The sequence below is a fragment of the Nomascus leucogenys genome, chromosome 11 (assembly GCF_006542625.1).
Source record: "Nomascus leucogenys isolate Asia chromosome 11, Asia_NLE_v1, whole genome shotgun sequence".
Taxonomy (NCBI): domain Eukaryota; kingdom Metazoa; phylum Chordata; class Mammalia; order Primates; family Hylobatidae; genus Nomascus; species Nomascus leucogenys.
Window position 1 is genome coordinate 61,759,906 of NC_044391.1, and position 23,102 is coordinate 61,783,007.

General features: G+C 37.4%; 1 protein-coding gene across 7 annotated transcripts in view; it reads left to right on the forward strand.

Annotated features, from left to right (window-relative positions):
• CNTN1 (contactin 1) overlaps positions 1 to 23,102 on the forward strand; it is a 390,240-nt gene that overhangs the window by 303,000 nt on the left and 64,138 nt on the right. For all 7 annotated transcript variants that reach the window (XM_030822637.1, XM_030822635.1, XM_030822633.1 and 4 more), the window contains one exon: positions 4,980 to 5,129. In XM_030822637.1, the coding sequence (XP_030678497.1) occupies positions 4,980 to 5,129 (150 nt within the window). The remainder of the gene's footprint in view (positions 1 to 4,979; positions 5,130 to 23,102) is intronic.

The following is a 23,102-nucleotide window of genomic DNA, read 5'->3' on the forward strand; positions in this document are numbered from 1 at the left end:
AAAGTCTACAGTGGAGGGGCTTACATTGGCTGGAGTTATTCTTGACAGAATCTGTTTTTTAGTCCCGAAGTCATTCTGGCTATTTCCAAAGCTGCTCAAACAATTAATCAGTGTGCTCTAAAGGCAGGGTACCACGAGCATGATTTCCAGGCAACTAAAACACAATGAATTATTGGTCTTATGATACCCATGAGGCTTGATTCTCTTTTCCTTAAAGAATGGTGAGAAACTTCTTTTTATTCTAAGCCTTAGGGCCTCAAGGCATTTGTAAATAGTTCTTTGAATTCTTGCTTATAGCTGGTTGCTAAACTGAGTACTTTGGCCTAAGTACTAAAGTAAGAACTAAGGTCTCCTGCTTTATATCTATTTGCTTAAATTTTACACTAAAAGTAAAACAAATTTTTAAAGAACTACCCATTTAATACACAAAGTTTAGTTGTTGTTTTTTTTTTTTAAAGAGAGATGCCTCTAATAGGCATTATACTGTTAAGATCTGATTTTTCACTGCTGAGATTAACTGTATGGCCTGACTCAGAACTGACCCGGTTAAAAATCAGGTCTAGAACAAGGTCTGCTCTTGATCCATCCCCAGTATTTGCCTCCATTATGCAAAGTACTTTACTCTCTTTCTGGCTCCAAGAATAACAAACAAGTTGCAAGGAACTTGGCTGAAGAAAAAGGACACAAAGTCTCTCTGTTCCTGTTTCTCTTCTTCATTTGGCTTGAGGCATAAATCTGCTTCCAAAGCAAAGCTGACTTCTTTAGGGAGCAGGCCTCTGCTCCCAAACTGCATAGGTGATTTTGGAAGCAGTAAAAAAAGAAGAAAGAGGAGAAGAAAAAAGGATCCAATAGTTCCTACCAGGGCTTAAGGAATAGGAGAGAAGATTGCATTAGGTACAAGTCCATTTATGAAGACATTTAGGGCTCACAATAAAACATATAAAATGTGTTTAAAAAGTAAAACCATGTTTTTAAAAAGCATACAAAGCGGCAGTAGGAGATAAATGAGAATCAACTCACAATTGAAGGGAAAGGAAGAGGCCTTAAGAAGATGGAGTGGTACTATCTGCTTTAGACAGGACAGGACAATTTATGGGCTGAATACATGACAATATAGAGTCATGGAGTGATGGATATTATGTGGTGGGGCAAGGTAAAAGAGTGCCCTCCTTCTCTTACCTGCCTGATTCAAGGATGAAGAAGACACTAAAGTGATTGCTATAGACAAGACTATGCTTCTTGCATTGAGACATTGTCTACCCAAATAGACAAAAACTTTAGAATTTGTATTACATATATATTTTAAGCAAAAATGTATTAAGTACTTCTATTTGTAAAACATCATGCTGGGCCTACTAGGCCCTGAGGAGTTTCAAAACATGAATAAAAAATAGAAGAAATGTATATATGGCCACAAATGATAGGAACAAACAAGGGGGAGACAGAAGAAATATATTGAGTGTGGGCCTGACGTGGACCTAGCCAGTCTTGGAGTTCCATTTGTAGTGATAATATGGGCTACTTAGCTCAAGATAAGAGCTGGGAAAACAGACAGAATGTGTTTTAAATTATGTATTTCTGATGTGGTTGGGGTCAGAAGTGCCACCCAGATTTGCAGAAGTGAAAGCAGCTTAGAGAGAAGAGACACTTTTAATTCTTGGTACCTCTTTTAAAAATGATAGATGTTAATCATGTTTTTGCTAAATTATTCCTACTACTTAGATGGTTTTATTGAGGGGATATTATATCTACCAAAACATGTTTGTTTTAGATATTTGTATTCTCGTAGGTACTGATGTTAATATAAATTATCAGGAATAATAATAATTGGATTTGTTCTAAAAAGAAGAGTTGTCAAGCTATTAGCAATCCTGGTGGGAATACTATTTTTAAATATTTACAGCAAATTCCTTCCTTAATAATTCAGAATGTCCATTCTGGAATTCCATCCCCTTAACTTGCACTTCGTTTTCCCCCTTTGAGAGAGTTTTTTGCATCTTTGGACCAAGGGCTTCTTCCTAGGGTCCACCTGCTTGAGGTCACGACTCTGAGTCTGTTTGCTTTTTCTTCCTTTCTTCATCTCACTCATTAAAATCAAAGCCTTGGCTCCTCATCTGGAATCCAGATCTAGCATAAAATGACTCCTGTTGACTTTTCTTGCCTTACTACCATCGTTCCTTCACGTATTTTTGGTGGTCAACTATGATCTTCTACTTTATGAAAATGTCTTCCATTTGTTTGGGATATTTTCATACTGGATCCTCACACTTTTTACATGCACTCAAAATCAGTCAATCAACTGCAGCTTCTCCACACACCCACCTGGTTCTTCTTTGTCTGTCCTAGCAGATACCTGCCCTTACCTGTTGACCTCCCAGCTTTCTGGAAAAGCCCCAGTGTAGCCTTGACTACCGTAAGAACACAATATCCTCATTCTTTAAAATGCTTCCAACATTTCCATTCTTCAAACCCTTAAATTGTGCTGGAGTTTTGAGACTAGGAAGCAGGGAAGCAGGTCAGACTGCCTCAAGCCTCCTAAAACACTTTTGTACTGTACACCCCCCAATCCCTGCCAAACTCAATAATTATAAACTCACAAATAGCTCCATCAGCTTCTGCCTTTAAGGTTCAGTATTAGTTTTCTAGGGTTGCCAACAAATTAACATAAACTTGTTAGACTAAAACAACAGAAATTTACTCTCTCACAGTTTGGAGACCAAAATCAAGGTGGCGGCAGGGCTGCATCCTCTCCAAAGTCTCCATTCCTTGCTTCTTTCAGCTTCTGGTGGCTCCACATGTCCCTTGGCTTGTGGCTACATCACTTTCATATCTACCTTGGTGGTCTCATGGCCTTCTGCTCTTCTAGGTGTGACTCTTCTCTGTGTCTTTCTTTTATAAGGACATTTGTCTTTGGATTTAGAGCCCACCTAGATAATTTAGGATAATCCTATCCTAAGATTCTTTTTTTTTTTTTTTTTTTTTTCCGAGACGGAGTCTCACTCTGTCTCCCAGGCTGGAGTGCAGTGGCGCAATCTCAGCTCACTGCAAGCTCCGCCTCCTGGGTTCATGCCATTCTCCTGCCTCAGCCTCTCCGAGTAGCTGGGACTACAGGTGCCCGCCACCATGCCTGGCTAATTTTTTGTATTTTTAGTAGAGACGGGGTTTCACCGTGGTCTCGATCTCCTGACCTCGTGATCCGCCCGCCTCAGCCTCCCAAAGTGCCAACCCTAAGATTCTTAACACTTACGACCTTAATTTGAGGATCTGCCAAGCCTTTTTTTTTTTTCATGTAAGATGACATTTACAGGTTCTGGTAATTTGGACATGGACATTTTTTGGGTGGAGAAAGGCACCATTTAACCCAATACAGCCTGTTTTCTATAAGGAGTTAAAATCAATGAAAAGTGTCCAGTAAAAAAGGGCTACCTTGGCCGGGCGTGGTGGCTCACGCCTGTAATCCCAGCACTTTGGGAGGCCGAGGCGGGCGGATCACGAGGTCAGGAGATCGAGACCATCCTGGCTAACACAGTGAAACCCCGTCTCTACTACAAATACAAACATTAGCCGGGCGTGGTGGCGGGTGCCTGTAGTCCCAGCTACTCGGGAGGCTGAGACAGGAGAATGGCGTGAACCCAGGAGGCAGAGCTTGCAGTGAGCCGAGATCACGCAACTGCACTCCAGCCTGGGTGACAGAGCGAGACTCCGTCTCAAAACAAACAAACAAACAAAAAGGCTACCTTACTCAGCGTTATCACTTCACTCCATAAACAGCCCTTCACAAACCTAAACTTCACTTTACTTTTTTCAATTACCTAGAAAAATGTCCTTATGCATGTTAATTAAAACAAACAGGTTCTGACTTGGTGTGAGGGAGGAGTGAAAGAGATAGGAGATAAAGAGGTAGAAATCCTTAATAAATCAAAACAGAGGGGAAGGTAAAGGGAAACTTTTAATCAGAAAGTCAAAAATATATGTCAAATCTACAGAACAAATCCATAACAAAATAAGAAATTAGATGGCAAAAGTAGTGTCTAGCAGAGTTAAAATTATGGCAGGGTGAGATGAGACAGTCTGAGCCATGCAAGAATTTGTCCAAAAGTAGAAACTGGACGCTGGGGTGCTTAGCATTTATTGTGTTGATGGACACGTCATCTTTAAAAATTACATATTCATGGTCTACATTGCCAGAGAAAACTTCCCTAAATGGTAAGATATTGAGTCATAGACAAGCCTACAGGTACAGGTATTTATATGAATAGGTTATTACAAACACATGTGGAAATATTTGAGGCAAGCTTCTAATAATGCACAGATGTGCCTTGGTTGCATGTTTTATTATATCTCAATTAAATAAGCAAGCTAAGATCACATTCCACCCATAATTTATCATCTCATCTATATTAGTATCTAGTAGCATGAATTCTGAGGGATACTTAACAAATCTTAATAAAATTATTATGACATTTATTATCACTGGTCCAAATGATTTGAGTATAAATCTACAAGACCAAGTAAAAAGGATATAAACATTAACCTTTTCTACCCTAGTTATAAATCATTTGCTAGCCATAGACTGTATCAGTGGCAATACATAAAATTTTGCTGCTCTAATCGTACCTTTATCTCAGGAAATCTTTTTAGATTGTGCCTTCAGAATACAGCTCCTTGCTATTCAAGGTGCAGTTCATGGACTAGCAGCAAGCCTGGAGGCTTGTTAGACATGCAGAATTGCAGACTCCCTGCCTCAAACTTACTTACGTAGGTGATTCATATGCATATCACTCTTTGTAAGTTTATTATTTATTAAACCTCTTCTCTTACTCCCTTGAACTTAACATTTTGTCATTCCTAGTTGTAGTTTTTACTTCAGCCCAGTGTAATATATACCATTCTCCCTGAAATAGTAAAATAAAAATGGAAGTTATAAAAGTGATAAGTTAATCAACCTATATTCTCTATTTACTGTTTATTTTATTTAGATCCCCCAATTATTGAAGGAAATATGGAGGCAGCAAGAGCAGTGGACTTAATCCCATGGATGGAGTATGAATTCCGCGTGGTAGCAACCAATACACTGGGTAGAGGAGAGCCCAGTATACCATCTAACAGAATTAAAACAGATGGTGCTGGTATGTATATAGAAGGAACTTGAAATTTTAAAAGATTTGTAAATACAGTGCCACTTTAATATATGGTTGAATGTGTTTGAAAATAATGCTCTGAGGTAAGTGATTCATCTAAAAAGCATGTATGTGTATTTCACTATCAAGACAGTCAAAAATCAAAAGAGGAAATACGAAGTTTAAGAATATTTTACATAATTAATATAGAGGAAGAGGTAAATAGGACCTACTGAAAATGTCACTAGAGACCATTGGAATGACGTGTTTAGATTATAAACTTTAATGTAAATTCTGAATCTTAACTAGGCAGACTCTTGCTTGATTAAACACGTTTCATGATTTAGGAGGTTCATAATTTTGTGTCTCTCTCGAACTCGTTTATAACTGAATGGCCAAGTCAGTGGATATTTTATGGTAAATACCAACTGCAATTAAATAGCCTTTAGTGCAGGAAATACTCTATTATTTTTTCCTTCTCCCCTATATTACTAAGGAAAAATGTTGTTCTGATTCTAATCATAGCTCTTCTTTTATTATTCCCCGTATAAAAAAAAATGTAGCCTCTCTGAGCTCATTTGACTAGGACTTGCCAAACTTCAGTGTTTTAGATGGTGTAGAGAAGATTTTAAATGAATGACAGAGTTCCATTAAAATGCTACTGTGATCTCTTAATATCACTTCTCTACATTTCTGCTTACCTTAGTTCCTTGGCCTAACTTCTAAATATAGTTATGAGTTCTAATGTCTTTATTTTTAAAAGCCAAGTAACTCACAGGGACTGCCGTAAGTAAACTATCTCTTAAAGTTTCATGTAATTTAATGTGATTTATTAGATAAAAAAATGATAATTCTGAAATTAACGGGCCAAAGCACTAAAATACCTGGTCTGTGTTCAATATTTTCACATTCATTTCATTTAATCCTCATAATAACATTTTGACATAGGTAGTCCTATGCTCATGTTCATTAATGGGCAATAGACTCAGAGACACTAAATAGTTTATCTAAGTTAGTATGACTAATTGCAAGATTCAGAATTCAAATTTAGATCTGACAACTGTTCTCATACATTGAGCTTTCTCAAAGTCAGCTTCTCAAGCAGGATTCTAGAAACACATCTATTTATACGAATCTTTATTAGAGTTCTAATAGAAACTTAGATTTCATCCTTAACTATGATATTAGATATGACCTAAACACTAAATTTTTTGTTTTAGCATATCCACTTACAAAATGAACACTAGTGTTTGCTTTTCTCTACCTCACAGAAATTTTATCAGGATATGTAGGTAATCTAAGATGAAGCTTTATAGGAGACAGATACCACATAGCCAGGATTCTTGTGTTTGGTTTTTATTATTATTCCCTAGAGCTGCATATGTTTGTAATAGAGGCTTCTGTATTATGGACTGAACACTGTTTCTCTTTCTTTAAAAACAAAAATAAAAAGAAACTGTGCCATGATCCCACCGGTGGTTTACCTATGTAATTTTATACTGACAGATCATGTATTTGATTTGATTTAACAAGCATTCATTAAAATTGCAGAAAAATACCAAGTGATTAAATTGGTCTAAACAAACTTATCTCAGGTAAAATATTTTTACTTATCTAAAATACAGACCTTTAATCATGGAGTTTAATTAATTTTCTGTGATTTCTTGACTAATACAATGTGACCTAAGTCTTAGCTGAACACCATTCTTTGAAGTAAAAATCGTCAGAGAGAAAGGATACTTTCTTTGGCACTGATAATAGAGGTAGGCCTCCCTCCTTCTTTCTTAGAATTGTGTTGCAAATATTATCTTTATTATTTATCTCAGAAAATGATTTCTTTACAATATATAGGCTCATCATCTAGACATGATTACCATAAGATCTGTCTTAAATTATTTTTTAATCTCAAAGTAGAAGTGACAACATTAAATATTTTTTAAGAATAGTAACAACAAAAACAATGTCTCGGAGAGATTCAATCTAATTCTTTCATACCTAAATGTCTGAATATAATTTATACTTAAGATCATATCTAGAGATGCTTCCATGGGGTAATGGTGAACACTCTGGACTCTGAATACTTAACATCATATCTAGAAGTGATATGCTCACTATCAGTGGTTCGCATGTAACTCTGAAGAATATTTACCATGATGTCTACTTATCCTTAAATGTTAGGACAAAATTGTTTCTAAGTAATATCAAACCTAAGATTTTGGCACAGTTGTTACTTTAAACCAACTTATTTTTGTCATCACCTTCTTTAGGCATCACCTCTTACATTACATTTTCTCAAATGGTATTTTGTTAAGGACTTAGTTCCCTATCTGATGTGCTTACAAAAATAACTTCCCTTACAAGCCATTAGAGCCAAGGCCAAAAGCCAACACACCTATTCACAGAGTAAGATACAACCTTGTAGTGATATGAGATGATTCATTCTTCTCAATTGTTAAAAAAAAAATTAATTCTGTAACTTCTAACACATTTGTTAATCTATCATCAGAAAATATTTTGAGATCTTTGATTAATAAATTCATTACTACAGTTTACACATTTGCAGTATATTGTCAGACACAGTACTTAGTTCTCTGTTTGCATTGCTTAAGTTAATTCCCACAATAACTTTATGAAACAGATGAGGAAGTTAGATTACACCCAGCTAATTTGAGGCAAATTAAAGCTGGGATTCAACTCTAGGTGTTTCTCATTCTAAAGGCTTTGCTCCTAAACCACTTTCTGAAGACAGTGGGCAGTATTGTGGCTCCGGGCCACTGATCCTTTGGTGGAATGCTGGCACTATTATCTAAAAGCTATGTAATTCGAGGCACATTACTTAACCTCTGAGCCTCACTTTTTTTTTTTTTTTTTTTTTTTTTGGACAGTTCAGTGGCTCTTTTTTTGGAGCGCAGTGGCACAATCACAGCTCACTGCAGCCTCGACCTCCAGGTCTCAAGCTACCCTCCTGCCTCAGCCATACTAGTAGCTGGGATTACAGGGGCTCGTCACCATGCCCAGCTATTTTGTGTGTTTTTTGGTAGAGACTGGGTTTCTCCATGTTGCCCAGCTGGTCTTGAACTCCTGGGCTGATGCAATCCACCCGCCTTGGCCTCCCAAAGTGCTGGGATTACAGGCATGAGCCGCCACCGGGTCTGTTGTCACTTCTACTTTGAGATTAAAAAATAATTTAAGACAGATCTTATGGTAATCATGTCTAGATGATGAGCCTATATATTGTAAAGAAATCATTTTCTGAGTCTCACTTTTTTCATTTCTAAATGGGAATCATTTATCTTAAGGGATGATTTTTATGTTTACAAACATATTAGGAAAGCAGTTAGCACTACAATGCATAGTATTTGCTCAATAAAATTTATTATGCTATTAAATTTCCTTTAAAAATTTAATATGCTTACAAGAAAATATGGTCTCCTGTCTACTTTGTAATGGATTACCATTTAGCAATACATTTCCAATTTTTATAAGCATAGAAGAAAGATCATATAATTTTATGTAATTTTCAATCATCTTTTAAAAATCATTTTATGTATTTGATACAAAATTCGACAGAATTTCTCTGACTGTTGTTTCGCCGTTTACTTGCTTTATTAAAATTGAATATGCATAAAATTGGACATTCACATTTTTATGAGAAAATAAAAATACTTTCTAAATGAGGGATGTTTGTCTTGTCATGTACCATTATAACAACTCTCTAAGACATGCCAGCATATGTTATGTGGGACAAAGGCTGGTTCCCATTTGATGGAAAGGTTGGTCCCCAGCCTCATTATGCTGATTGAAAGACATGACATTATCCAATGCCACACATGCCCTTATCTGTCCAATTACTTAATGTTAAGATCTCAGTGCACACTTGGGTGCATTCTTTGGATTCAGACAAGTGCATTATAAAATGGATGCTCCCAAATGAAAAATTAGAAGATGTATTTGTAATTCATTTTAACCCATTTAATTTTGACTGTAGAAAAGAGATAACAAAAATATCCTTTGAAAGAATGTGTCATTGTAAGACATGCCCCCATAGCTAATAGCTCTGCAGGTGCAGTTAGTGAGTCCACATCCTAAAATGGTACATTCAGGTTTGTTTTAACAGCTTTGTTTATTAGCCAGATCAAGCCAGTCAAAGGAAGGAAAGAGAAAAAAGAATTAAACCAGGAATAACACTTTCATATTAAGTATAAAGCCTTGATTTCATGCCTAATGAAGGTCTGTTGTTCTTTCATTTAGTATTCTTTCTCATTCTTTCTTTTTTCTTCCTCTTTTTTACACATATTTGATAAAAGAGAAGAATAGAACTAAGAAAACATTTTATAGCTGGTAAGGTACTATGTGATGTTAGTTGCTGTCATTAATAATTAAATAGATAAATCTTTTTTAAAAAGAAGCAAAGAGGATAGATTTTTAAGCCATCTGAAGACCTCAATTAAAGATGGCACCTTCTCCACATGTAAGCAGTGTAACCTGGGCAAGTTAATTAGTGTATTCGGGACACATTTGCCTTTCCTATTAAGAGGGGATCATGCCAGTTCTCCATTAACCTACTTCAAAGTGCTGATCTGGGTATCCAATTAGATGTAGTATATGAAAATAACTTCTAAGTTCTAGATGTGTCTATTATTAAGCTGAGTTCATTCATTCAGCAAACTTTTATATTTAACACATCGAATTAAAACTAGTTGTACGTATTTATTTTTTACCACTATAGGAAGAGCATATCCAGTACTGGAATCTGATTTTATTCATATAGTTATCTTTAGTGCATCACACAACACAATGTCCATAGTTGGTGCTCAAAAATATTTGTAGAAGATAAAAAGGAGAAACCAGGAGGGTAAGATAATGACTGGGGCTATTGGAAGTTAATTGAGTACCATGAAAAAAAAGGAGTGATCAAGGCAACAATAGATTTGCATATTATAATTTAGAAGAATCTATTGCCAAATACATTGTGTTTTGATGACTGAAAACAAGTTTAACATATACATTCGATGCTATTGTCCATATACTGATGAAAGAAAAAAGTGTTCAGTTTTTAACTTAATTTAAACAAATAGTCTGTAATTGGTTTGGATTCTTCACAAGAATTTTATTGTGGATAATTATAATTTTAATGTGAAGAATTCTTTTCTGCCCATCCAAACATTTTCCCCAACTGACTTACTCTTAGATTATCATTTCACTGTGCAACTAAAAACTCATTCTGCTTCACCTATTTAAATTTCTTGTTTGAAAAGAAGATCTATAACAATAAACAAACCTACAATTTCTATCTGATGAGACATAACTATCTGTGACCCTCCATCTTTTTAACCTACAATGGGGACATCATTTTAACATGGTAGATTATATTAGGGGTGTTAGCAATCCACTCCTCTATCAGAGCAAGCGCTTATAAGAGTTGCAAAGAACTATTCTCATTTTAATATTAAAATATTATATAGTTCATTTGATTTTATTAATAACTCTTCAGAATTATATACTTAAGTGCTTAAAGTATAATAATAAAAAAGAATGTATGTATAAATATAGAATTAATGCAGGTGTTAGACTTCAATCCTTTTGGTTTTCCAAACTAGAGCACTATTTACATAACCATATTGAATCTCCTACTAAAAAAAATTGTATTAAATCACCATGAAATTTTGATGCAAGTTAAAGTAAAAAGTCACATTCATGGCTAACTTTTCATCTGTAAAAATGACTGTATAAGTTAAAGTTATAATTAACAAGAATTAGTCAATATGTTTTGAATCAAGAGCTTATCTTCATATACTTTATAATTTTTATAATTTAGGATTTGTCACAAGCCAATTTGTGCATTCTTAAATAAAACATCAAAGCCCAAAGACGTACTTATATGCAAATTATTTAAGCATTCAGATCTGAAAGGAAAATTGGCAGCATTAATTTCTTTTCATGGGAAAGAATAGTCATGGCATTGGCTTGATTTTCTTTAAAAAAAATTTTTAGATCTATGAAATACAGAAGCACTCTTATAAGCATCATAAGGGAATTACTATTAAATAGAAATTAAGACAAAAGGATAAGTTAAAGCATCTCACTATTTTTAACCGTTCACAGTAAAATTATACATGTTGTTAATAAATGATTAATAATTCAATGATTTTTTCTGAATAATAGCTTACATTCTTTTTAATGATTCATTGTGTAAAGAATGTCTAGTTTGTTTTCTGTTAAGTGCACTGGAGCCTAAACTTAAGCTTCCTTGTACTTAGGGTGATTTACTTCCCTGAAACAAATCACACTTTGGCCAAGTCCTCATTTCTGCAGGGCTGAGTGCAAATAGAGCACCTAACTCCTCTATTCTCAGATTCATGTTAAATATGTAGGTTATGTGTCAATTCCACCTGTGAAAAACTTTTTCTAATATGCTAAGGCTACAATTGAACATTCAAAGCTAAATGAGAGAAATTAAGTCGATAGTCCAAGTAAGATATAAAAACACTTTATTAAGAGAAGCAGTTACTGTTCTTCTGCGCTTTTTTTTTTTTTTTTTTTTGAGACAGCGTCTCGCTTTGTCACCCAGGCTGGAGTGCAGTGGCGCGATCTCGGCTCACTGCAAGCTCTGCCTCCCCGGTTCACGCCATTCTCCTGCCTCAGCCTTGCAAGTAGCTGGGACTACAGGTGCCCACCACCACGCCCAGCTAGTTTTGTTTTTGTATTTTTAGTAGAGATGGGGTTTCACTGTGTTAGCCAGGGTGGTCTCCGTGTCCTGACCTCGTGATCCGCCCGCCTCAGCCTCCCAAAGTGTAAGATTACAGGTGTGATCTACCAGGTACGGCCTCTTTTGTGCTTTTATGTCCCATTTTCCATGGACTGAGCTCAGTGAATGATCTTTGAAGAGCAAATCAATCTTGAAAATATGTTACAAAGTGCTTAAAAGAAACATGATAAAATGGAAAGAGATACTCAATCTAATTTAAACATACTCCATTTTTAGGTCCGTTCCAAATAAAAAGGCTAACATTGATTATAATGAAAAACATTTCAGTAAAATGCTTTAACAAATAATACTTGTCCTAAGGAAGGTAATATTTGATTCAACAAATTGCAGTATAATATTTATTTTTGAAATTATTTGCCTGTGACTACTATACTTGTACTTAAACACCCTTATTGTTTGATTATAGGACAACTTACTTTTTGTTTTCCTATAGCATGAAAAGTTTTAACTTCAGAATATGAGTTATAGGGGCAAAAGAATTCCTAGAAGTTATTTTAATATTCCAGCTCTTAATATATATTCTATCTAAAGTGCTACAAATTATTTATTTTTTAACCCTGTGTAGTCAGTTTCATTTTCTAACAGTCATGTGATGACAGTTGAATAGTAAAATAAAATCTCTCAAACTTCATATTATTAATAATTTATCTATGGGGAAACAAAATAATCATACAGTTTTAATTTGTTTTTTTAAATTTTATTTTAAGTTAAGAGGTACATGTGCAGGTTTATTACGTAAGGTAAACTTCTGTCATGGGGGTTAGTTGTACAGATTATTTTGTTAACTAGGTATTAAGCATAGTACCCATTAGTTGTTTTTCCTGATTCTCTCCCAACTTCCACCCTCTACTCTTCAATAGGCCCCAGTATGTGTTGTTCCCTTTTATGTGTCCAGGTGTTCTCAACATTTAGCCGCCACTTATAAGTGAGAGCATGCAGTATATGGTTTTCTGTTCTTGCACTAATTTGCTAAGGATAATGACTTCCTGCTCCATCCATGTCCCTGCAAAGTACATGGTCTTGTTCTTTTTTAGGGCTGCATAGTATTCCATGGTATATATGTACCACAATTTCTTTATGCAGTCTATCACTGATGGGCATTTAGGTTGAATCCATGTCGTTGCTATTGTGAATAGTGCTGCAATGAATACTCATGCATGGGTCTTTGGAATAGAGCAATTTGTATTATTTTGGGTATATACTCAGTAATGGGATTGCTAGGTCGAATGGTATTTCTGTTTTTAGGTCTTTGAGGAACTGACACACTGTCTTCCACAATAGTGTATAAGTGTTCCCTTTTTCTCCACAACTTTGCCACCATCTGTTATTTTTTGACTTTTTAATAATATCCATTCTGACTAATGTGAGATGGTATCTCATTATGGTTTTGATTTGTCTTTCTCTAATGATCATTATGTGGAGCTTTTTTCATATGATTGTTGGCCATATGTGTGTCTTCTTTTGAAAAGTGTCTGTTCATGACCTTTGCCCACTTTTTAATGGGGTTGTTTTTTCTTGTAAATTTAAGTTCTTTATAGCTGCTGGATATTAGACTTTTGTCAGATGCATAGTTTGCAAAATTTTTTTCCCATTCTGTAGGTTGTCTGTTCAATCTGTTGCAGTTTCCTTTGCTGTGCAGAAGCTCTTTAGTTGAATTAGATCCAATTTGTCAATTTTTGCTATTGTTACAGTTGCTTTTGGCATCTTCATGAAATCTTTGCCCATTCCTATGTCCTGAAATCTTTGCCCATTCCTATGTCCTGATTGGTATTGCCTAAGTTGTCCTCCAGGGTTTTTACAGTTTGAGATTTTACATTTATGTCTTCAATTCATCTTGAGTTCATTTTCATATAAGGTGTAAGGAAGGGGTCCAATCTCAATCTTCTGCATATGGCTTGCCAGTTATCCCAGCACCATTTATTGAATACGGTGTCCTATCCCCATTGCTTGTTTTTGTCAGCTTTTTTGAAAATCAGATAGTTGTAAGTGTGTGACCTTATTTCTGGGTTCTCTATTCTGTTTCATTGGTCTATGTGTCTGTTTTTGTGTACCAGTACCATGTTTTTTTGATTCCTGTAGCCCTGTAGAATAAAGTCGGGCAGTGTGATGCCTCCAGCTTTGTTCTTTTTACTTAGGGTTTGCTTTGGCTATTTGGGCTCTTTTTTTTTTTTTTTTTTTTTTTTTTTGGTTCCATGTGAATTTTAAAAGAGTCTTTTCTAGTTCTGTGAAGAATCTCAATGGTAATTTAATAGGAATTGCATTGAATCTATAAATTGCTTTGGGCAGTATGGCCATTTTTATGATATTGATGCTTTCTATCCACGAGCATGGAATGATTTTCCATTTGTTTGTATCATCTCTGATTTGTTTGAGCAGTGGTTTGTAGTTCTCCTTGTAGAGATATTCATCTCCCTAGTTGTCAGCATTCCTAGGTATCTTATTCTTTTTGTGGAAATTATAAATTGGATTGCATTCCTCATTTGGTTCTTGGCATGACTGTTGTTGGTGTATAGGAATGCTAGAGATTTTCCCACATAGATTTTGTATCTTGAGGCTTTGCTGAAGTTGTTTATCAGCTGAAGAAGCTTTTGGGCTGAGACTATAGGGTTTTTGTTTTTTTTTTTTTTTTTGAGATGGAGTCTCGCTCTGCTGCCCAGGCTGGAGTGCAGTGGCGTGATCTCAGCTCACAGCAACCTCTGTCTCCCGGTTTCATGCCATTCTCCTGCCTCAGCCTCCCGAGTAGCTGGGACCACAGGCACCTACTACCATGCCCGGCTAATTTTTTGTATTTTTAGTACAGACGGGGTTTCACTGTATTAGCCAGGGTAGTCTCGATCTCCTGACCTCATGATCTGCCCACCTTGGCCTCCCAAAGTGCTGGAATTACAAGTGTGAGCCACTGCACCTGGCCATGGGTTTTCTACATATAGGATCATGTCATCTGCAAACTGATATGGCTTGACATCCTCTCTTCCTATTTGTATGTCCTTTATTTCTTTCTCTTGCCTGATTGCCCTGGCTAGGACTTCCAATACTGTGTTGACTAGGAGAAGTGAGGTCTTGTGCCAGTTTTCAAGGTGAACGATTCCAGCTTTTGCCCATTCAGTATGATGCTGGCTCTGGGTTTGTCACAGATAGCTGCTATTGTTTTGAGGTATGTTCCTTCAATACCTAGTATATTGACAGTTTTTACATGATGGGGTGTTGAATTTTATCAAAAGCCTTTTCTGTATCTATTGATTTAATCATGTGGTTTTTGTCTTTAATTCTGTTTATGTGATGAATCACATTTACTGATTTGCATATGTTAAACAAGCCTTGCTTCCCAGAGATTAAGTCTACTTGACTGCCATGGATGAGCTTTTTGATGTGCTGCTGGATTTGGTTTGCCAGTTATTTTTTTGACGATTTTTTCATTGAGGTTCATCAAGGATATTTGCCTGAAGGTTTCTTTTTTGTTGTATTTCTCCCTGGTTTTGGTATCAGGATGATGCTGGTCTCATAGAATGAGTTAAGGTGGAGTCCCTCCTCCTCAATTTTTTGAATAGTTTCAGCAGGAATGGTACCAGCTCTTCTTTGTACATTTGGTAGAATTCAGCTGTGAATCCATCTGGTCCTGGGCTTTTTTTTGGTTAGTTGGCTATTTATTACTAACTCAATTTTACAGCTCATTATTGGTCTGTTCAGGGATTCACTTTCTTCGTTGTTTAGTCTTGGGAGAGTGTATGTATCCAGGAATTTATCCACTTCTTCAAGATTTTCTAGTTTATGTGTACAGAGGTGTTCATAATATCCTCTGGTGGTTTCTTATATTTCCGTGGAGTAAGTGGTAATATCCCTCCTTGTCATTTCTGATTGTTTATTTGAATCCTCTCTCTTTTCTTCATTAGTCTAGTCAGCAGTCTATCTATTCTATTTTTTTCCAAAGCACCAGCTCCTAGATTTATCAATCTTTTGAATGAAATTTTGTGTCTCAAACTTCCTCAGTTGAGCAGTGACTTTGGTTACTTCTTGTCTTCTGCTAGCTTTAGGATTTGTTTGCTCTTGGTTCTCTAGTTTTTTTAGTTGTGATTTTAGGTTTTTAACTTGAGATCTTTCTAACTTTTTGATTGGGCATTTAGTGCTATGAATTTTCCTCTTAACACTGCATTAGCTGTGTCCCAGAGATTCTGGTATATTGTATCTTTGTTTTCATTAGTTTCAAATATCTTCTTGATTTCTGCTTTAATTTTATTATTTACCCAAATATCTTTCAGGAGCAGTTATTCAATTTTCATGTGATTGTATGGTGTTGAGTGAATTTCATTCTTGATTTCTAATTTGATTTTGCTGTGGTCCAAGAGATTGTTTCTTATTATTTCATTTCTTTTGCATTTTCTGAGGAGTGTTTTATTTCCAATTATGTGCTCAATTCTTGAGTATGTGCCATGTGGCAATGAGAAGAGTATATATTCTGTTATTTTGGGGTGGAGAGTTCTGTAGGTATCTATCAGGTCCATTTGATCCAATGCTGAGTTCAGGTCCTAATCATCTTTGTTAATTTTCCATCTTGATGATCTGTCTAATATTGTCAGTAAGGTATTAAAGACTCATTATTATGTGGGAGTCTAAGTCTCTTTAAAGGTCTCTAAGAATTTGCTTTATGAATCTGGGTGCTCCTGTCTTGGGTGTATACATATTTAGTGTAGTTAGATTTTCTTGTTGAATTGAACCCTTTACCATTATGTAATTCCCTTCTTTGACTTTTTTGATCTTTATTGGTTTAAAGTCTTTTTTGTCAGAAACTAGGATTGCAAACCTTAATTTTTACTGTTTTCCATTTGCTTGGTGGATTTTTCTTCACCCCTTTATTTTGAGGCTATGAGTGTCACTGCATGTGAGATGGATCTCTTGAAGACAACATACCAGTGGTCTTGGTTCTTTATCCAGCTTGCCACTTTATGTGTTTTAATTGGGGCATTTAGTCATTTACATTTAAGGTCACTGTTGATATGTGTGGATTTTATACTGTAATTATGACGTTAGCTGGTTATTTTGCAGACTTGTTTATGTGGTTGCTTTATAGTGTCACTGGTCTGTGTAATTCAGTGTGTTTTTGTGGTGTCTGGTGATGGTCTTTCCTTTCCATATTTAGTGATTCCTTCAGGAGCTCTTGTAAGGCAGGTCTGGTGGTAATTCCTTCAGTGTTTGCTTATCTGGAAAGGATCTTATTTCTCCTTGGCTTATGAAGCTTAGTTTGGCTAGATATAGAATTCTGGGTTGGAATTTCTTTTCTGTAAGAATGTTGAATATTGGCCCCAAATCTCTTCTGGCTTGTAGAGCTTCTGCTGAAAGGTCCATTTTTAGTCTGATTGGCTTCCTTTGTAGTTGATCTGACCTTTCTCTCTAGCTGTCTTTAGCATTTTTTCTTTCATTTCAATCTTTAAAAATATGATGATTATGTGTCTTGGGGATGATCTCCTTGTGAAATATCTTACTGTGGTTCTCTGAATTTTCTGACTTTGAATGTTGGCCTTGCTAGTTAGGTTGGGGAAGTTCTCCTGGATAATATCCTGAAATATGGTTTCCAAGTTAGTTCCATTCTTCCCATCTTTTCCAGGGACACCAATGATTTGGTCACATATTTTTTGAATTTTTTTCATTCCTTTTTATTCTCTTTTCTCTATTCTTGTCTGACTGTCTTATTTCAGAAAGCCAGTCTTCAAGCTCTGAGATTATTTCCTCTGCTTGGTCTATTCTGCTGTTGATACTTGTGATTGCATTATGAAATTCTTGTGGTGTGTTTTTTATCTCTACCAGGTTGGTTACATTCTTTTCTAAACTGTCTATTTTTTCTGTCAGTTCCTTCATTGTTTTATAATTATTTTTAGCTTCCTTACCTTGGGTTACAGTATACTGCTGTAGCTCAATAATCTTCATTCCTGTGGATATTCTGAATTCTATTTCTGTCATTCCAGCCATCTGAGCCCAGTTCAGAACCTTTGCTGGAGAGGTGATTCCATTATTTGGAGGAAACAAGGCACTCTGGCTTTTTCAATTTTAAGCCTTCTCAGAGGATTCTTTTTCATCTTTGTGGCCTTATCTACCTTTAAGCTTTGAAATTGATGACCTTTGATTTTTTTCCTCTTTTATCCTATCTGATGACCTTGAGGGTTTGATTGTGGTATAAGGTAGATTCAGCCAACTAGCTTCTGCAAGGTTTTATGGGGCCAACATTCACCTCCCAATTCCTGGACTGCATGCTATAACTCTGGGGGACTCATATTGGACCCTGACTTTGTCCTCTGGCTCCTCAAGGTTTGGAATCCACTGCACTGGAAGGGAGGGCTAAGGTGTAGCAGCTGCAGCAGAGTGCTAACAAGTGCTGGGGTGTCTGCCTCCCTGCAGATGTTCACCACAGTGGCAGAGGCAACACAGCTGGGGGGCGGGAGCAGAGGACCCCTGCTGGAGAATGTGTGTGGGCACACTGGAGGTGGTATTAGCTCAGAGGCTGGGTGCTGGTGGGAAAAGTCTGGGTGCCTTCTCTGTGTCCCCTAAGCAGGTGTGATCCACCATATAGTTCTGCATAGAGTTTTATTTGTTTCTGTGCAATTAATGTACATACTTTGCCAAAGAATTTACATAGCTAATATCAGAAGTTTTCATGCAGGTATCTTTGAATCACAATTATTAGGAGCTACAATTCAGTAAAAGGATACCTTGCTTTCAGCACTCTAAGGAAGATGTGGTAATCCAAAATGGGAGGGGATCTGGGGACTAACATTTCATCTCTTTGAAACATTAACAGATTTCAGGACGGTATTTCAGACTGAGTCAAAGCATTTGCATGGAAAAAGGTATGTCCTCTATAGAAACATGGACTTCATCCACATGGCTGGGTAGCTGGGTGGTGCCCAGATTGCAGGAACAAACAATGAATACTTTATTCATCTGTACAAGGCCAGTTAGGTGCTAAGCATACAAATCCAATAAGGTACAGTGCTTACCTGAAGGAGTTTCAAGGAGAGAGAAAAACCTGGAGAGAATCAATGAAGAGGCCATTGGATTTGGCAGTTCAAAGCAGTTTTGTGTGTTTTTAAAGAGAAATTTCAGTTATTTAAAGAAGTGGATATGAAGCAGCTATATCACCTGGGGTATATACCCTGGGGTTTGTCATCTTGCACCAGAAAAATTTAGGACATGGACTCACACGAGGAGTTTAGGAGCAGAGGTGTAATAGGCAGAAGAGAAGTGAAACAGTTTTCTCTATAGAGAGAGAGGGGTCCCTCAGCAGAAAAGACTGGCTGTCAGTGAATGCGCCAAATTTTATAGTCAGGTTTGAGGAGGCAGTGCCTGATTTACATAGGGCTCACAGATTGGTTTGATCAGGTATGATGTTCACATAATGCACGGGGAAGTTTGGTTGTCCCACTCTAATGTTAGTATGCAAATGGGCTTTCCAGTTGACTGGTGCCATCTTCTCTGATTCTCACTGTACACTTGGCTGACAAAGAGAAGAGGACGTGGACCATCTTGAACATGTCTAGTCCTTACTTCCTGCCAGCATTCACCCATGCAAGCTCCAAGCTTGCTTGTTTATGTCTGCAGCTCAACTTTACAGGCTGCTCTTTGTTAGAAAATGATTTGTGGCTGCCTTTCATTAGAAAGCAAAGCATTACCAAGGACTCTTATACAGTTACTTTCTGCCTAAGTGATTTCTTCTTAACTTCTTATCGTTCTCCCCTCTGGAGTGGTAACCCTAACTGCTGTTAGTGGTCATTTGAATGATGACTCTTTCTGGCAACTTCCTCCTAAAAGGGGGCATTGTGTGGGGAACAGCAGCTATGGCTCCTCCTGGGGTCAATCTAAGGGTCCTTGGAAGAAAGGCATGTCCACGTATGGTTCTGTCTGCAGCACCATTTGGAGTTTGATTGTTTCTAAATGAGAAGAGATGAATGTTAGTTCAAATATGAGTATTAAGATTGCCACTATTAGTGGAGGTACTATAGGCCACAATCATAACAGTAGGGTTTCATACCTGTCAGTCATTTTGATGAAATGAAATACTGGTTTGCTTCTACCAAATGTTGCTGTACTTTACCAGAAGTGTTGATATAAAAGCAACATTTTTGTTTCTTTGAGAAAAACATATATTCCCCCCTTGCTTTGCCATTAGGGGATAATTTCTGGTCTAGGTCATCTTTTATAACTTGCAATATGATTGGGAGAAATATGTTATTGGGTGGCTAGTGTAATTTTAGTGTTAACCCTAGCTAAATCTTTCCTGCAATTAGTTCCTTCACAGCTTCCACCAACTATCTATGACATGCTTAAACTTTCTGGCTTGTCCTAAACATCCTTCTTTTTAAACAACCAACTATTCTTTTTAGGACATGCATTTACCATCCTTCTAATCCTTTCATGACTTCCACGAACCATCTCTGACATGCTTAAACCTTCTGACTTGTCCTAAACATCTCTCTTTTAAACAACTAGCTATTTTCTTTAGGACAAGTATTTCTCATACAAGATCCTTTCTTCTATAAAATCTCTTTCCTTTATAACCTTCTTTGCACCAAATGGTAGCATGAGCATGGAGAACTAAAAAAGCATACTTGGAGTCAATGTAAATGTTAGCTACCTTTACCTTGCTTAACTCAAGTGCTCTTCTAAGAGCTATCAGTTCAGCCGGTTGAGCACTTATGCCTGGAGTGAGAGACACACTTTCAATAACATTCAGAGTGACTACTGCATATCCTGCCTTCTGTACTCCTTGCTCTGTAAAGGAGCCTCTGTTCATGAAGAGGGTCCAATCTGGATTTTCTAGGGGAGTTTCCCTGAGATCTTCCCTGGCCACATAGGTCTGTACCACAACTTGTTCACAGTCATATTCAGGTTCTCCAGTTCCCTTGGGGAGAAAAGTGACTGGGCTTAAGCAAAAACAAGTGTTTAACTGGATGGTGGAAGCCTCTAACAGTAGGGCTTGATATTTAAGGAGCCTGCTGTCTGTTAACCAAAGGCTTCCCTTAGAGGAAAGTAATCCCACCACATTATATGGGGTATAAATAGTCACGTCATTTCCCAGGGTTAATTTGGAGGCTTCTGGGACCAGTAGGGCCACTGCAGCAATGGATCAGGGGCATGCTGGCCATCCTTTAACCACCAAATTAAGTTCCTTACTCAGGTAACCCACTGACTGTTGAGCTGGTCCACAGACCTGTGTTAAAACTCCCAGGGTCATTTCCTTCCTTTCTGATACATACAGATTGAAGTCCCTTCCTATGGAAAGGCTGCGACTATGGCCTCAAGGAGATGGAAGTCCTGAAGTAGTCTTCATTCCCCATTGAGTTTTATGTGCTCCTAACATTGGGGTGTTGAATGGGCTGCTTGAGGTTTTGAAGAGGCCCTGCATCTTCAGGTTATTAATAATGGCTTCTAGCCCTTTCCTAGCCTCTGGCTTCAGTGGATATTATTTCTGGTTAGGAAAAGAAGTGGGATCCTTAAGATGGATCTGTACTGGCCTAGCAGTTACAGCTCAACTTATTCTTCCTTGAGTTGCCCATACTTCCGGATTGATACTAGCTTCTACCAGGGGGTGACAAAGAGTTTGTCCTGAGGCTGTAAGGATGCTGGTCTGCATGCAAGTAAAGTATCTCTACCTATTAAAGGAGTGGAACTTTTTGGCATGATTAAAAAGGCATGTGTAAATAATAGGTTTCCCCATCTGCAACCTAAGGGGTTGTGAAAAATATTGAATTAGAGTTTTTCCTGAGATGCCCTGTGATGCCATGGTCATGCTACGGAAAGAGGGGAGGCCTGGATTAGAGAGGAGAAGAGAGAGAGAGACTGGCTGTAGTGTTCACAAAGAGATCTACCTTCCTTCAATTTCCAGAATCACCCAGGGCTCCTGTGCTGTATGTTGGTTTGAGCCACTGGAGCTCCAGGACCCATCAATCCTGTTGGACCATCTGTGAGACTGGTTTGGAACCCAGTGACCTTCATCTCTGGGGGCAGTCTGACTTTCAGTGCTTCCTTCCACAGGCTAGACAAGGTTAAGGTGGTTTTTTCTTGCTGCCTGGGCACTCTTTCTTAAAGTGCCCTGACTTGCTGCACCGATAGAAACTAGCATATGTACCTCAGGGATCCTGGGCTTTGTATGTCTGCAGAGCAGCTGTTAGTGCCTCTGCCCTTCTCTTTTGCTTCCTCTCTTTCTCCTGGATCTCCTCCTCCTGGTACCTATTATAAAACACCAAAGTGGTCACCCTTAGGAGGTTCTCCAAGATGCTATCTGGTGCTATAGCCTTCTTCTGTATTTTCCTTCTAATATTGGGAGCTGTCTTTTTAATAAACTTGTCCCTTAGGATGAGCTGTCCTTGACTGATTCAGGGGATAAAGGTATGTTTTATGAGTGCCTATCAGTCTTTCCATAAAGGCTGCAGGATTCTCATCTGGTTTTGGTCTATCTTGGAAAGTATAGAGTAATTAATAGATTTTGCCCTAGCCCTCCAATATGTACATTAAATGGTGTTTCATTTTCCATCCATCTGTGGCATCACTGGTGTTCCAATTAGGGTTTTTTTTTTTTTAGAGGAACTGCTTCCCTTCCTATTGGGAATGGTGTTTCCATTATTTCTTTGCCTTTCTTATCTCCTTTTTTCCTTTTTAAGCTACCACAGGAGATACGTTGTTCATCTCCAGAATTTTCTGCTGCCTGCAGAGCTGCCTGCTTTTCCACTGTGGTTAGAATTTGGCTTAAGGGCAGCATAACATCTCTCCATGTATGGTGAAACACTTGAGTTAAATTTTGGAAGGGTTCTATATACCTATCAGGATCATCAGAAAATTGGCCTAAATCTTCCTTCATTTGCCTAAGATTCTGTAATGAGATAGGAACTTGAGATGACTCCAAATAAGGGGGATTCTCAGATGGCTCCTCTGGAAGTTGCTTTTCTAGTCTTAGGGAATCATTCCCTTTGGGCCTGCCTGATATGATTGCTACACCTGCAAAGGGCTAGTAAGAAGGCCATGCCCTTGTGCAAAAGAAAATGAGCCATTTTTTCTTCAAAGTCTCAAGATCAAAGGAGTCCCTGTGCTTCAGAATGCACTCCAGAGGAGTACAGGCCTTAGATGATAAAGAGAAGGAAAAAAAGGCATCCCTTTAGTCTCCTTCCTTTTGATGTGACCCAGGGTGGGAGAAAGACAGTGGGGGTGTCCCCCTGCTGTTTTCTCTCCAT